Genomic DNA, 14,378 nt, shown 5'->3' on the forward strand with positions numbered 1-14,378 from the left:
AAGAATAAATAAAGATTGAGAAGAACTTTCAGATGAAACCGGGACCAGCCATTTGGCCTCTGTGGGCATGGTGTGATGCCTTACCATAAAGACTTGTGGAGGCAGATGCCTAAATCCCTACCCTGCTACCCTCTAAGCCTTTCCCCCATTCCAGGTGCCTCCATCTGAGGCAGTTCATGGGAAAGCTGCTGACCCAGGACAACGAATAGTGCCTCTCTCTGAGCTTCATGGAGCCACCCGGGAGAACAGCAGATGACCTTTGTCACTGTGCACATGTTTATGACATTGGAATATGAATATGCCATGTGTGTTGGAGGTCATCCAGCCTCTGATCAGCGCTGATGGGCAGCATTAATTATCGAGCTTGTCTTTCAAGGAGCACAAACCTCAGCTTCCTGTTATTACTCTGATTACTTTTAATTTTGTAATACAGAGCAGGTGTGCATTTTTCTTCTGTGCATGCTTTTTCTCCCAAGCTAGACAGTCCCAGTTCTTTTGGCCCCCTTCCTGGTGCAGGGTTTGGGTACTGTCACTATACTCATCATCACTTACTACTGATGACTAATCTAGTGATGAAGAGCAATGGAATCTGGAGGACTCGAGGCGTGTTTCCACATTGTGGCTTTGCCATGTGCATTGGGTGTCTTTGTTTGTCCCTCTAGACCCACTGTTCACCCTTCTGTATCCTACTTTGGTCACAGATGGCTGGCTTGAAGGAACATCACCAGGTGCTTGTGCTTTCTGCTTTCTAAATTGATTTGGCAAGCAGCCTGAGAAGAAGGTAAGGAAGAGAGTTGAGTGAGATTGGGGGGTCTTCCCTGACATAACTCCTTCGTAGCATCGCTTCAGTCTGTATGCTCCTTTTTATGAACAGTAGTGGCTCATCCCTTTTCTCAAGGGTTTCCTATAAGGGGTATGGATCTCTAGTACCTACATGATAGAATTGCAGAGCTTATGTACAATAACACATAAATAATTCTGCTTGTAATGTGAAATTAATGAATGTTGCCTTCTCTCTTTCTTTCAATGAGGTTCATGATTTTAAGTGTCATTAGCTTTATATAAATTATTACCTGATAGTTTTTACTTTTAATTTTTTTTTTTTTCAATTCTGAATAATGACTGGGATGTTATAGAAAGAGACTTACCAAAAATGTAGAAGGCCATGGGCCAGCCCAGGGATTGGCAGATGAATCCAGTCACAAGCAGAACAATGAAGGACCCCAGCAGAATTCCTAATCAGAGGGCACAAAGAACACCCCTAAGGAACATAAGCATCTGAGAATAGAGATAACACAGCCTCATGGTAGCAATAAACAATTTCCAAAGAAATACATTCATAAAGCAGAATACTGAATGTAAAGCAGAAAAGAATGAAATATTTTTCCTAAGAAAAATAAAAAAGACCTAAAGAAGGTCTTTCTTTAGACAGTCTCCATATATTTAAAACAAAGATGCTGGAACAGATGGTTTCCAAAGCCCCAGACACTTGAAAAGACACAGGTCAAGGAGAACGTGACAGAATGACATGGTAGCAGGATTCAAACACTCTATGCCTTACGTCATTACCTGATAGACTCAGGGAGGTAAGTCGGCCTCGTTCCAAGGGAGGAGCCCACTTGACCCACACGACATGCTGAGCTATGGATATCAACCCCTGCAATCAGAAGGATGCAACATTTGATTTCTGATACTTTCGGTGCGCTTAAACCCTGCTCAGGATTTGCAGTATCTGAATACCTGGGCTGCTCCCTGGGCTACCCGGCATGCCAGGAGGAAAGCTTCTCCACCTTCAGCTGCCATCGGCATTAACAGGCTAAGCAGAGAGCTGAGGAGGAATGCAAAGCCAATCATTTTCTTGATGGAGTATTTTTCAGACAAGTATCCAGCAGGAATTTGGGTGATGAGTGCACCATAGAAGATGGAACTGAAGATGAAGCCCTGGATTTGGGGGTTCCAGTTATACACGGGGTTCTGAAAGAAACAAGGAGACACATGGAGCCACTCTACATCCTGTGAATTACTGTGATAGAGATGCGGGGGACCTGCTCTACCAGCCCACAAGCTCCCCTCTGCCTCATTCTCATCATGGGATCCTGCTGTTCCTTCGACACATCTTCTCCTGTGTGTACTGTCATGTAACAGTGGCCTTTTCAACTATAATGTGAAGTCCTTGCCATTGAGAGCACCCTCTGTGGCCCCAGGACAGCATGGACATTTATTACTTGTTTCTGGAACATTGCCACACTGCACGTCAGCCCTTCTGTAGAGTACTACACCCACTGCAGTCATGAATGTCCTCTTGCCTTTTCTTGTCCTCTTACTCCTCCAGTAAGTTAACCTCATCCACAAAACAACATTCCCCCACATCCAGGCTACTCCCAGAGAGAGGAAATAGTGATAGATCAAATCACAAAAAGATGATCATGGGCTGAACTGGAAATGGTTGGATGAAACAGTGAAGGGAGAAGGCCATTTCTCTCTTATTTTTTTTGGTTTGGTGTCTCTTCTTTTCTAAAACGTTCTAAATGTCTTGTTTTTCCATAAGCCTGACCATCTTGGCTTTGAGCTGCTGTATGTTCTTCCCTGTGGTGACTCCTTCCGTTCCTATGATTGTTTCATGAGCTTTTAGGTTCCTTTTGTAATTTCAGGTTACAATTTAGATCTGCTCTTTGGAAAGAGTTTTCTGGTGAGTCTTCATATTTGGGAATAATTACATGCTATATTTTCTCATTTTTTTCATCTAGTGCCTTTGCATGGCAGCAAAGAGAATTCCTTTTCTGTGACTCACATTTGAAGGATATCAGTTTCCCTGCATTACAGAGGGAGCCTCTATAGGACCTCCACAGCTCGAGTGCCCTCCTTTTTTGCTATGGTGAAGGATTCAGTACATGGCCCCTGGAGTAGATATATCTCTGGAACATGGTTCTCAATAGTGAAACCAAACCATTGGAATAGTACAGATATTTAAAGAATATAATTCAAAGGAAAGTTTGGATTAAAAGATTCAAAAGATTTTTGAGGGACAAGTGACACAGTGAACTTCATATTTAATCTTTATAACGTTATAAAGGATACAACTTGACAAATATTTAAATTTGTGTATGCTCACAAAACCATCACCACAATAAAGGCAATGAATGCATTGTCTACCTTCAGTAGTTGCCTTACTTTTATAATTCCTCCCTCCTTTTCTCCCAACACTCATCTGCCTGTCGCTATGACATCATTTTCATTTTCTGGAAGTTTTTTTTATAAATGGAGTCATGTACTATGTATATAGATTATTACACTCAACATACTTATTTTGAGTTTCATCCATGTTGTTCTGTGTGTCACTAGTTCATTTCTGTTTAGTGCTAAGTCATACTCTGTTTTATGGAGGTACCATAGTTGATGCATATCTATCTACTGATGAACATATTTATTGGTTTCAGCTTAGGTCTGATGTCAGGGTTGTGGGTTCAAGTCCCGCATGGGGCTCTGCACTCAGCACGCAGTCTACTTGAGTTTCTCTCTCCCCTCTTCTGCCCTGTCCCAGCCTGCTCTGTCTCTGAAATAAATAAATAAGAATCTTTATAAAAAATAAGTAAAAATAAAGTGATTATTGAGGGGTGCTTGGATGGCTCAGCCAGCTAAGGGTCCAGCTCTTGATTTAGGCTCAGGCTGGGTGTGGAGCCTGCTTAAGATTCTCTCTCCTTCTCTCCCTTTGCCTCTCCCCCCCATCTGCTCACAGGTGCTCTCTCTCTTAAAATAAATGAATAAAGTTGGTACAGTTGGATTAAAATCTGCCATCTTTTAACATTTCTTTTACGGCAGGCCTGTTGGCAATAAATTACCTCGGTTTTTATTTGTCTGAAATAGTCTATCGGTAATTTCATTGGATAGAGAATTCTAACTTGGCAGATTCTTTTTCTTTCAACACCTGAAAGAGTATTTTCTGTTTCTTCATTTGAATGGTTTCTGATAAGAAGTCTTCTGTAATTCTTACCCTTATTAGGTATTTTCCCCTCTGGCTTCATTCAGGATATTCTCTTTGTTTTGGTTTTCTGCAGCGTAAATATGTATGTCTGCTTGGTTTTTCTTGTTAATTATTATCTTTTAGTGTCCTGTTTGGTGTTCTCTGAGCTTCTTGGATTTGTGGTTTGGTTGTCTAGTAATTTTGGAAAGTTCTCAGCCATTGATTTTTCAGATATTACTTCTTGCCACTCTCTCTGTCTTCTTTTTCAGGTATTCTAGCCATTTATATATTATGCCCCCACTTTTTTAAAGATATATTTGAGAGAGGGGGTGGAGGAAGGGCGAAGGGAGTGGGAGAGAATCACAAGCAGACTCCCTACTGAGTGTGGAGTCTGGCATGGGGCCAAATCTCATGACTGGGAGATCATGACCTGAGCCAAAAGCAGGAGTCTGATGCTTACCAACTGAGCCACCCAGGTGCCCCTATACCTGTTGATATTCTCCACAATTCTGGCATAGTCTCTTAAGTTTCCCTCCCAACTCCTCCATTCTCTTTCATTTCAGCTTGAGAAGTTTCTATTGACCCCTATTAAAGTTCATTGATTCTTCCCTCAGCTATGTTGAGAGTACTTAGGAGCATGTCAAAACATTCTTTATGTTACAGTTGCCTTGATTTCTGTTTCTTTTTTATTCATTCTCATAGTCTCCATCTCTACTGATACTACCCATCTGGTGTTACGTGTTGTCACCTTTTTCCATTAGAGCCTTAAATTATTGATTATAGTTATTTTAAATTCCATGTATGGGAATTCCTACATATGTGTCATATCTAATCCTGGTTCTGTTGATTATGAAAAAAAATTAAGGTGCAATACATTGCATATAAAGTGTTATTTTTAATGTAAAAAAGGTAAAAATAAGAAACTGCTCATGCTTGCCTGTGCATTCGTAACAGAACATGGGAAGAGTAGAATGAAAAAATATTCTTCCCATTCGTTTCCATTTTTTTCCTATTCTACGTCTTCTGATAAGTAGCAACCCATTACCTTCCAGAGATGAAATTGGAGAAACATGTAAATATACCCATACTCAAAAACTTTTAAAAGTAAAGAAACAATGTGTCTTTACTTCCACTCTGGTTTGAAATGTTTTCTCTTCTTTTCTCTTATCCAAACTCCTTAATTCTAGGAACCCTGATGCTTGATTTTTATTCCTCTTCACATAGAAGGATTAATATAACAAAGCCCTTCACAAATATAAGGCATGCTGTAATCATGGGGCATGTTTAGTTAGGTTACTAACTAACTATGTTACCTAGCAAGGTAGATAAAGACTTGAACTTCTTTTTCTAGTGATTACTGTCGCCATCAATTATGGTAACATTCGATTGCCACACAAATCAATTAGCAAGAGAGGATTTTAAACTTGTCACTATAGACAATATTTTTTATGTACCTTACTGTGATCCAGGTGTTCCCCTGTGGTGGTGTTGGCCAAACCATGAGCATCTGTGCTGTTCACCATGGCTACCATTGTGAGGCTCAGACACGTGCGCTGTGCAGTTATTATGACATTGCAGAAATGCAAGAGGAGAGATAATCCGTAGCGGAAGGAACAAAAATTTGGAACTAAGAAGTAAAACAAAGTGTCCATTGTTAACACAGCTGAGATAAAACCATACAGCAGCTTTAGGAAGGGCACTCAGAAATTTGGAAACATATATATAATATATTATATATGTATGGAACCATATATATATAGAATCAATTATATATATCATATATTTTTTTCAAGTACAGCTGACATATAGTATTATGTTATGGAACCCTAGATATTAATTTAAAATTTTTATTATTAAATTTAAAATTTCATTGTACTTAATGGCATTTAAGAAATTATGATATAATAAGAAGCTATGTGATTATCATAGTCCCATACCTTCCTACCATATAATCCCAACAAGAATGTCTCAGAAAATTAAACCAGTCCTCCAGATACTTTGTCTCATTAATGGGACTACTTACAAGTACTCTGGGTTAGTCTTGGAAGTAAGTCCCCTTAATAACAACAAAGACTTTCTTTCAAGGAAACTGTTTCATTCTCTAAATTTGTATCAATAGTGTATGAATAGTCATAGAAGCACATTGCAGAGGAAAATTACATTTAAAAGAAATGTAATTACTTTTTGAGGTAGTTTCAAGCTAGAATAATGAGCATGGTGTTTGTGTAAGGCCAAACAAATTCATCAGTGGAAGAGAGTAGGGGGTCCAGAAACAGATGCAAAGACATGGTCAAACGCTTTTGAATAAATGCACTAAATGTAATATAGCAGAGGAAATTAAAGACTTTTTCAACAAATGGCATTTTCCCAAGAGAAATAGCAACATAGGTCTACAAAAAGACTTGTACCAGAATGTTTATAGCAGCTTTATTCAAAATAGGTGAATGTTTAGAATGAACCGTATTATAGTAATACAATGGACATTACTCAAAAATGTAAAAGAAGGAAGTACACACTCAGCAATCAGATGAATGTCAATGAAAATCTGCTCAGCTTGGGTGCCTGGGTGGCTCAGTGGCTTAAAAAGCCTCTGCCTTTGGCTCAGGTCATGATCCCAGGGTGCGGGGATGGAGCCCTGCATCAGGCTCTCTGCTCAGCGGGAAGCCTGCTTCCTCCTCTCTCTCTGCCTGCCTCTCTGCCTACTTGTGATCTCTGTCTGTCAAATAAATAAAATCTGTTAAAAAAAATGCTCAGCTTAAGAATATAGACACCAAAAAAAGTGCATACTAGAGAGATCTATTTTTATGACTTTTAAAAACAGGCGAAATTAATTTGTGTGGTTAGATACAGCAATTCCCTCAAGGCAAGAGAACCAGTAAGAACCTAATGGAACTGCAATGTAATGTTCTAAGAGTGTTGCTCACAAGTCTATGCATTTGTCAGAACTCATTTAAGAGTACACCCGAGATCTGTGATTTTATTGTATGTAATGATACTTCGATAAATTTTTAAAACATATTGAGAAATTATGATCATGTATCAGATTAGCATAGATCCAAAAGCACATTTGTTGGCCAGCCCTAAAGAGAAGAGAGAAGCTACATTGTTACAACCCCATGGAGGGTAATAGGGTAATTTGGTGTCTCTTTAGTTACATTTTTTATTTGCCTGTGTTTGGTATAAAGAAATGGATTAGACTTTTAAAGATAGATACTATATCCAGCAGCTAGCCAAAAGTTGCTATTTCTTAAAAATACCGCTGTTAATTTAGGGAAGTTGTCTGTGCTGGGAATATGCAAATAATGACGATTTTATTTCTTCTTTTGCTACCCTCGGATTTTTAATTTCATGTTCTCCTTGGAGCAGAACCACCAGCATATTGTTGGTTGCACCTGTCATCCCTGGATTTTATACCAGTGTTCCTGATATATAAGGAGTGATTCTAATGTTTGTACATTTCAGATAATGCTTTGTTGAAGGTTCAGTTGTAGATAGGCTTTACAAAGTGTGTTCATTTTCTGTTATTGTGTAAAAAAATTTTTTCTGCAAACATAATGGCTTAAAACAACACCCATTTATTAACTCACAGTTTTGTAGGTCAGAAGTTTTAGCATAGTGTTTAGCATGGTATGGTTGGGTTTTCTGCTCAAGGTCTAAACAGCTAAAACTCAAGGGTTCAGTCCAGGTGAGTTCTCAGCTGAAGACTCTCAGCAAGGATCCATTTCCATTCTCATTTAGATTATTGGAAGAACTCAGTTTTCTATGGATGCAGAATGGAGGTTGCTGACTCCCTGCCAGCTCTCAGCTGGGAGCTGTTTACTGTTCCAAGAGGCTTCCTGTGACTTGTCACATGGCCTCCTCCAGCTCCAAAACCAGCCAGGAAGAATCTTAGCATTGTGTTAGTATTGAACCTTCTCACACTGAGTCTCTCTAACGGCTTGGTCTTTGACCTCTAGACCCAGATTTAAGGGCGGAGTTATTTTCTGGATATTTCCCTATTTTAAGACCAGCTGATTTGGGACCCTACTTAAATCTGCTAAATCTCTTGAGGTAGCACCTAGCTTAGTGTTCGTTTGAATAACTAGCAAAAAGTGCATATACACTAGGGGTCGGAATCTTGGGGGTGATCTTAGGATTCTGGCTACCATGGCTCACTCTCCAGTCCTTAAAGATTCATATTCATCCCACATGCAAAATACACTCACCCACTTCCAGGGTTCCTTGAAAGTCTCATAATACAGTATCAGCTCAACTCTGTCTCCTCCTCAAAATCTCATTAGCTTAAAGTCACAAATCTTAATCATCTAAATGATCTAAAACAGATGTAAAGGATGGTCACACTGGAGCACAATATTTCTGTATCTGTGGACTTGTGAAATGAGAGGCAAGCTCTTTGCCCCCAGTGGTCTTGCCATACAGAGGTGGGGCAGGCATTGGGTCATTGTTGCAGAAGTTCCAGTTCCAAAAGGGGGAGAGGGAGAGTAAAAGGCTGTTGCTGACTCATAGAGTTTTGAAGGTCACCTAGACGAATGTTGGATATACTGCTAAGTGAATTTACACTAATGCCTGGAAAATTCATTTTTTGGACTGATAAAAATATTAGATGAAATGTATTCAAAATAAAATATTTCAGGGCACCTGGGTGGCTCAGTTGGTTAAGCATGTGACTCTTGATTTCAGCTGAGGTCATGATCTCAGGGTCAAGAGATGGAGCTCTGTGTTGGCTATATACTAGGCACGGAACCTGCTTGAGATTCTCGTCCTTCTCCTCTGCCGCCCACAACTAAAAATCAATCAATCAAGTAAGTTATTTCATTAAAAGCATGGATGATCTGCTAGGAAAAATGAAATATTCAGACCAAGGGTTTGGTGGAGATGGGCTCCTAAAGGCATATACTGATCAATGAAGGGAGATTTTTCTCTGAAGACATTTGATACCAGCGTTAAAAAAAAAAAATTATTATTTGTTCTTGTTTTCTGCCTCCCAGGGCACAGAGACAATAAGGAGTCAAGTGCCAAGACCCTGGCAATGGGAGGGTCTAGTAAGAGACCCTCTTCTCAGACAATTAGATGCCAAAGACCCACTGGCTCAATGAGGGGCTGTGGAAACTTGCCTGCGGTGAATGAACCCTGGAGCCCAGTGGAGGGAAGAAAGCAATTCAGTCATCAGCCTGTCTTTCCTTTGGCTTGCAGCCTAAAACTCACTATCCCTGGGCCATGAGAAGAAAAAGTCTCCAACCACACACATACGCACACACACTGAGGATGGCTTGCTCCAAAGCTGATCAAAAGGAAAGTGAATAGACCTGGAAAACTAACAGAAAATAGTCCCTGGAAGAGAGAGAGAGAAGAAAATAAAAATCCTTCTAGAGAAGGGAGGCAGTCCTCGGCATGTGTAGAGAAGAACTGGACGTCATTGTCAGGAATGGCCTTTTGAGTTCATGCACTCGTCTCCTTTGCTTTGCTCCAGGAAGAACATGAATTAATTCTAAATAAGCCTTGAGTTAAAAAGTAAACCAAGAGAAATTCCAAAGTGCGTGGGATGAGCAACACTAAGATGTCCAACTCATGGACAGTTAGAGCCAAAGGTATACCCTGAGGATGATTATCAAAAAAAGAAGAAAGAATTCAAAGACAGAAAATTAACAAAGGAAAAAAACCCAAAGAACCAAAAAGGAAGGAAATGGTAAGAAAAATGGCAGAAATTAATGATATATACATATCAGTTTATATGTTTAAATGTTTTGTATATCTGTATATAAGTTTGAATATAGATTAAATGAACAATAGAAAACTATCCAAATCACTAAATGTAAAAAAAAAAAATACAAGAAGATACTTAGAAGTTAATAGACCACTCATCTTTACATAAATTGAAAAAGAATATAATTCATTGCCCACTCTCTCTCCTTAGATTGTGTTCCCCTGGACATGCACATAACTCTAAGACAATGCCCTTCCATTGCCCTGCTCAAAATAAACAGTGTGGCTAAAAAAAGTTTTCAGGATATGCAAGTGTTGATGTCCAAGGATGCAATGACTTCAGAATATTCATCCTGCCCAGCTTCCATCTGGGCATCTGTCTCTTTCTCTTCGAGATGCAACAAAAATTGTGCACCTCTTTCTGATATTCTCCACCAAGTGATTCAACTGACAAATATATAAGAATCAAAATAACTTAGTGAATTCTTTGTATTTGGGCTTTTTCTAATGGAAAACTAGAGTAGGACTAATTTTTTTCACATCCTTCCCTGAACATTTCTAAGACCCTTTACATGTATATTTTTAAGATTTTATTTATTTTAGAGAGCACAGGTGGGAGAAAGGGCAGAGGGAGAAGGAGAAAGAGAATCTCAAGCAGACTCCATGCTGAGGACAGAGCCTGACTTGGGGCTCAATCCCACGATCCTGAAATCATGATCTGAGCCCAAATCAAGAGTCAGATGCTCAACTGACTGAGCCGCCCAGGCATTCTAACCCTTTATATGTTTTTATGGGAAAATCCTCTCACCTAGAATCTATGATGTCTCTCTCTCTCTCTCTTTTTTTTTTTTAAAGAGAGAGAGAGCTCTCATGCACATGGAGGGGCAGAAGGAGAGAGAGAATCCCAAGCAGACTCCACGCCCAGCACTCAATCCTACATGGAGCTCAGGCCCATGACCCTGAGATCATGACCTGAGCCGAAATCAAGAGTCAGAGGCCTGACTGACCGCCCAGGTGCGCCTTGATGTCATATCTAAGAAGAAGAAAGCCTATGCACTGGGATAAAGAATAATTTGTACCTTTCCTGGGAGGGAACTGGTTATCCATTTGCATAAGGGATTCCAGTTTCTTCTCTTCTTACTTGAAGGGTTTGGGCTCCACTGCAAGTGTAAAACACATTGGTGTCAGCGTGGTGCAGGGAAGAACTGACCAGAAGTCCAGTCCTCCTTTCTGATTTAAAGTGTGCATCAAAGGGAAGCTTTCTCCTCCCACCAGTACCCATTTAACGCAACCATGTGCTTTTTTTGACATTGCACTCTTGTGTTTTTTAAGTTGACTAAAAATATAGATGCCCCCTGAAAACTATTAAAAAAGAACAAAAACCCTGCTAACCCATAATTCTACATGCAGTGACAATATTCCTCAAAAGTGAAGCAAACAAAAACTAAAGGAATTCACTGACGGTCTATGTGCCCTACAAATAATGTTAAAACATGTTTTTCAGGCAATAGGAGATTGCTCACGGTCAGAAAGTTGAGTGTACAAAAAGAACATTGGAAGAGGAGTAAGTAAAATCAAATAAATGATTTTTTACATCTTAATAGGGCTAAAGAATAACTATCTGCTTATTAATTTTGCCTCCTTGAGGACAGCAGGTCATTCTCACATAGCCTCCTTCCTGGACAGACCAGTTTGTACGCTAACAGGCACTGGTCATGTTGCTTGTCTACACCTTGAGTTTCAGCTGCATCAATTTGAATGACCAGATGCTCAAGGATAAATTCCCAAGGATGGATTTGCAAAATATTTTGAGCGAGCAACTGGTCAACCACCATTATTGCATGCTGAAACATCTTTTGGGTCTGCTGTTTATTTCCAAATACACACGTGCACAAGCACACATACCAATACACCACAAACACACTACACAAACACACATACACTCCGCACACACACACAACCACACACAAAAACATCTCAACACAATACAGATATATGAAATACAAACATCACATACTTATGCATACCAGCTGCCATGCACACCACAGACACCTCACACCATTCACAGATACACAAGCACCATACAGCACACACCACACACTTCTCTTTCCTTGACTGTCCACACAACTGTCCACATCACATTCATCCCTAGAAATAGGTTCTTTTTACTTTTCTTTGGAAAGAATCTGTGGAAATAAATATTTTCCCCAAAATTTCCTGAGCTTGCTAAATACCCTTGATAAGGTCTTTAACAGAGAAGTCCCCCTTATCACTCTGGGGAATTGTTAATTTCATTCATTATCAACATAAGAGTAAGACTGACCTGATTCGGGAGAGACAAGCGATTCCTTCTTCCCCTGCGAAGCCTTTGAACTTTAAAAAGTACTGAACTTCTGGATTTACCACTTTTAGCCCCATTAATCCTTCATCCAATCCTCTGACTTCATTATATCCAAGTTAAAAGGGTTAGTTTTTAACTTCACTTTTACCTTTTCTTGAATCTTCAGATGAGGAGTGTGAGTCTTACAATCTTCCAGCAAATTAGAAACCTCCTGGCAATCAGCCATCAAGTTCATGACCCTATAGCCAGACGTCGTTCATCTCCTCCTGCCAGGAAGGAGAACCAGACTGTTGCGTAAGTGTTCCCAGAGTAGATGTTTTCTCTTGAGCACGGCTCTGGGTATGTAATACTCTTCTGACAGGAAGGCTATGGCTTTTTAAATGCCTGATAAACACCCTATTAGCTTTTTGCTTTCCTGCCATCCCTTTTCCTTCTTTTCCCTTCTCTGCCCTGCCTCTCTTCTCTTCCCTTCCCTCCCCTCCCCTCCCTCTTTCTCTCTTTTGCAAAGGCCACATCTGCCTGACACTCAAGCTACTCAGCTACTCAGAGAGATGTACATTTTATTAAGGTATATCCTCCAAAGAAAGTGACTTCCCCTATAGCTTCTGCAATGACTACATTCTCCTGGTTCTGCCACTTATCCATAGTGACACCCAGGAGCGCTTTTACCTTGGAATTCTTTGAAGGGAACCTACTGATCAGATAGGAACATCTAAGCCCTTAAATCAGGGATTTTGTAAGACATATAGTTTCTTACATACTTAAGCATTTTTAAAGAGATACGTTATTATACTTATAAAGTGCCTAATAAATATTGGGCACATAGCAGATACTCTATTAATTGGCCCAATCATTTTCTCTAAAGAAATGTTGAAAACGTTTAACCTATTTGCCCCAAAGACTCTGATGTCTTATATAATCCATTGGATATTTTCTCCATCGGAAATCTAGGTCCTGGCTATCCCTGCATGTTTGTACAGTTTGATGATGAGGCTGGCCATTTCTGGCATTCTCCAGCCTTTTAGTGATGGGAGCCCCAGATCAGCAGCTGCTCAATGTCCATATTTTAAATAAACAGCATTCCCATCTGGTGTCCATGTCTCGGGTTCTCGTCACTGATTACCCAGAGCAAATGATCTTCTTGTATGCTGACCCCCAAAGCTTTATGTTGCTCTGTGATGTACTCTGAAATCACTTCTGGATTCTACATCTGGATTCTGTGTTTCTTATTAAGTTTTTAAATTTAACACTGTATATGAAACTTCCCAACATAGAAGAAACATAGAGCAGTTTAATATAACCATGTGCCCATTAACCAGCTTCAACAATCACCAATATATATAATTTTATACATACATATTTTTACATATTTTTCTCCAGTGGTGGTTTTCTGTAGTATTTTAAAATAAATCGCAAATATTATGTTATTTTTCCCACAAAAAGGACAGCCTGGATATAGAACTCATTAGTGCTTTAAAAAACATAACATGCCCTCAGCCCAATAATAGGCAATGATCTCTTGATATCATCTAATAGTTAGTCATTATGAGTATGTTTCCAATTGCTTTAGAGTTATCCTTTAATACTTCATGTATTTATTTATTTAATCATTTGTTTATTTAAATGAGGACCCAAACAAGATCCACGTGTGGTCCGTAACTGTTAGGGCTCTCACCTCTCTGTAACTTCATAACCATCATTTCCTTCATTTTGTACTGGCTGTTACTTAAAAACAACAGTAGTAACAAAACAGGCTCATTTGCAGAGTGACCCTCATGTCTGATTTGGCTAATTGCTTCCTTTCAGTGTCATTTGATAAATTTTTTATTCCCTTTGTTCTGGAAGCTGCTGGTGTATGGAGAGGCTTGCTTAGACCAAGGACAAGAATCCTTCATGAGCTGCTGGCAGCTTGACTCATCTTTAGTGAGATAAGATTGCTCGGTGGGTTCAGATAGTCTCAGCTTGATTTATCCACCGATGAAGTTCTCAGCAGCCTTTGCCTGCGGACTTTGATGGTTGTTAGTAAATGCTGTGTAGAGCCATTATTTTATTAGAAGTTACAAAATGGTTTCCTAATTCTGTCCTGCCTTCGTCGTGTAGGAACTGGAGCCTTCTGCAAAACAGGATATTTGCCCAATTGAATATTTTGTTAACCTGAAACACAATTTAACAGGAAAGCTGGGGCGCCTGTGTGGCTTGTCAGTTAAGCATCTGCCTTCTGCTCAGGTCGTGATCCCAGGGCCCTGAGATTGAGCCCCATGTCTGGCTCCCTGCTCAGCAGCGAGTCTGCTTCTCCCTTTGGCCCTCCCTACTGTTTGTGTGCACTCTCTTTCTCTCTCTCAAATAAATAAATGATCTTTAAAAAATAAGAAA

General features: G+C 39.7%; 1 protein-coding gene across 3 annotated transcripts in view; it reads right to left on the reverse strand.

Annotated features, from left to right (window-relative positions):
• Nucleotides 1-12,315, reverse strand: part of SLC17A1 (solute carrier family 17 member 1) — a 39,543-nt gene extending 27,228 nt beyond the window's left edge. Inside the window, exons 1-6 of one of the 3 annotated variants that reach the window (XR_006607392.1) lie at nt 11,988-12,315; nt 10,744-10,824; nt 5,416-5,588; nt 1,741-1,974; nt 1,570-1,657; nt 1,149-1,235 (exon numbers count right to left, since the gene is read on the reverse strand). Coding sequence is in view for 2 of the 3 variants with exons in the window: in XM_045082226.1 (XP_044938161.1) it covers nt 1,149-1,235; nt 1,570-1,657; nt 1,741-1,974; nt 5,416-5,588; nt 10,744-10,777 (616 nt within the window). In the remaining variant the exon portion in view is untranslated. The remainder of the gene's footprint in view (nt 1-1,148; nt 1,236-1,569; nt 1,658-1,740; nt 1,975-5,415; nt 5,589-10,743; nt 10,825-11,987) is intronic. The other 2 variants (XM_045082226.1, XM_045082225.1) reach the window with 2 other exon arrangements.
• Between the last annotated feature and the right edge of the window lie 2,063 nt (nt 12,316-14,378).

The sequence above is a fragment of the Mustela putorius genome, unplaced genomic scaffold (assembly GCF_011764305.1).
Source record: "Mustela putorius furo isolate JIRA1106 unplaced genomic scaffold, ASM1176430v1.1 tig00000594_pilon_pilon_pilon, whole genome shotgun sequence".
NCBI lineage: Eukaryota > Metazoa > Chordata > Mammalia > Carnivora > Mustelidae > Mustela > Mustela putorius.